The following is a 1,834-nucleotide window of genomic DNA, read 5'->3' as shown; positions in this document are numbered from 1 at the left end:
CCCGGCCCCCCCCCCCCCCAGCCAGCCACAGAACCTGCTTCTTAGATGGATTCCGTTCCAGCCAGCTCTGTTCCAGCCATCCCACCACAGCCTCCAGTCCCTCAGCCAGATTAGAGGAGGCTGTGTCCGGCTGGCTGTCCATCAACAGATACAACTGGGTGTCATGTTCATATTGATGACAGTCCAGCCCAAATGTTTCTGAAAGTTCTTGTGTTGTTGTTGTTTTTTAAGCAAACTAAAGGAATCAGGAATCAGAAGTAAAAAATCAGGAACTCTTGGAGGAGGTTGAAGCTTTAAAGAAGAAGTTGGAAGAAAAATACAGGACTGACGCAGGTAATAATTCTGAGAACGTGCAATTTTAAAGCAGCGTTTTATTTTTGTATGAATATAACTCTGTGTTTTGCCTTTCTCAGGTCTCAAACTTCCAGACTTCCAAGATTCCATTTTCGAGTACTTCAATACCTCGCCTCTTGCTCATGATCTGACTTTCAGAGTGAGTATTTGTGTGTAAATTTGGGGTGGAGGGGGTGATTGCCCTAAGAAAATACACAGTGAATTGGGATGTGACAAGCAGGAGTGAAGGATGCAGATTGGTCCTATCCCAAGCACTGTGCTTGTGTACAGTCTTACTGAATCATCTATTTGTGGTGGGGGCCCATCACAAAATGTTGGGAGGATGCAAGCCACGCATCCAAGCAGGCGCTCCCTCAAAACTCAAAGGTGATGCCTCCTGGGGGTTATTCTGAAGCACCTTCTGCTCCAGTGAGATGGGGGAATGCCACGACTGGCTATTTATTTTTGGGAAGAGTTGGCCTGGGAAAGAAAGAAACTGGTGCCAGGAAATCCATAAATGGGTGCCACATTTGGGGATCACTGTTCTGAAGCCACATATCAGTTGGTGGTGCCATTTTCTTTAAGTAGGCGGGAAGCCAAAGAGGGGGAAAACTGCAAATTAAGTTTTCACTGTAGTTATGTTAAATGAATAATCTCTCACATTCGGCGGTCCTTTCCCCCTACCAAAGTTTTAAAAATTAATTCTTCCACCTCCTCCTTACATCACCCGGTGCCAAATCCATTTCCCGACAGGACTGGATTAAGGGAGAGCTTTCAGGTGCTCATTCTTCTGGTCTGACATCCTTGATCTGTACATATATGGAGGCAGGTAGCTTTCCATAGAATCATGGAGGAGGAGGAGGAGATTGGATTTATACCCCTCCCTTCACTTGGAGTCTCAGAGCGGCTTACAAACTCCTTTCCCTTCCCCTCCCCACAACAGACACCCTGTGAGGTAGGTGGGGCTCAGAGAGCTTTGAGAGAACTGCCCTTTCAAGGACAGCTCTGACAGAACTATGGCTTGCCCAAGGTCATCCAGCAGCTGCAAGTGGAGGAGTGGGGAATCAAACCCGGTTCTCCCAGATTAGGGGCCGCACATTTAACCACTACACCAAAGGGACCTCCAGGGTCATCGAGTCCAAGCCCCTGAACAATGCAGGAAATTCACAAATACCTCCACACACATCCAGTGACCCCTGTTCCATGCCCAGAAGATGGCAAAAAACCTCCAGGATCCCCGGACAAACGGGCCTGGAGAAGAATTGCTTCCTGGCCCCAAAGTGTTGATCAGCATTTCCCTGGGCGTGTAAGGAAGGGCCCCGAGAACTAAGCAGTGATGTAGCCCTTCCCGCCCTCCCTTCTCATGATACTGTACCATATTACGCACTTTCTCTTTACACTGGGAAGAAAGATGGCCACAGGTACTCCCCAGAAAGAAGCCACTGCAGTGTCCCACAGACAGAAAAGATAGTATAGCTCAGCTCTTGGGCTTTGACTGACC

General features: G+C 48.3%; 1 protein-coding gene across 1 annotated transcript in view; it reads left to right on the top strand.

The window, feature by feature from the left end:
* Positions 1-1,834, top strand: part of CDC42BPB (CDC42 binding protein kinase beta) — a 119,000-nt gene that overhangs the window by 68,835 nt on the left and 48,331 nt on the right. Inside the window, exons 20-21 of the mRNA XM_015419590.1 lie at positions 249-333; positions 414-493. Of these exons, the coding sequence (XP_015275076.1) occupies positions 249-333; positions 414-493 (165 nt within the window). The remainder of the gene's footprint in view (positions 1-248; positions 334-413; positions 494-1,834) is intronic.

This window comes from Gekko japonicus, unplaced genomic scaffold (genome assembly GCF_001447785.1).
Source record: "Gekko japonicus isolate JY-2015 unplaced genomic scaffold, Gekko_japonicus_V1.1 scaffold975, whole genome shotgun sequence".
Lineage (NCBI taxonomy): Eukaryota > Metazoa > Chordata > Lepidosauria > Squamata > Gekkonidae > Gekko > Gekko japonicus.
This window is presented reverse-complemented; position numbering and strand designations above follow the sequence as displayed.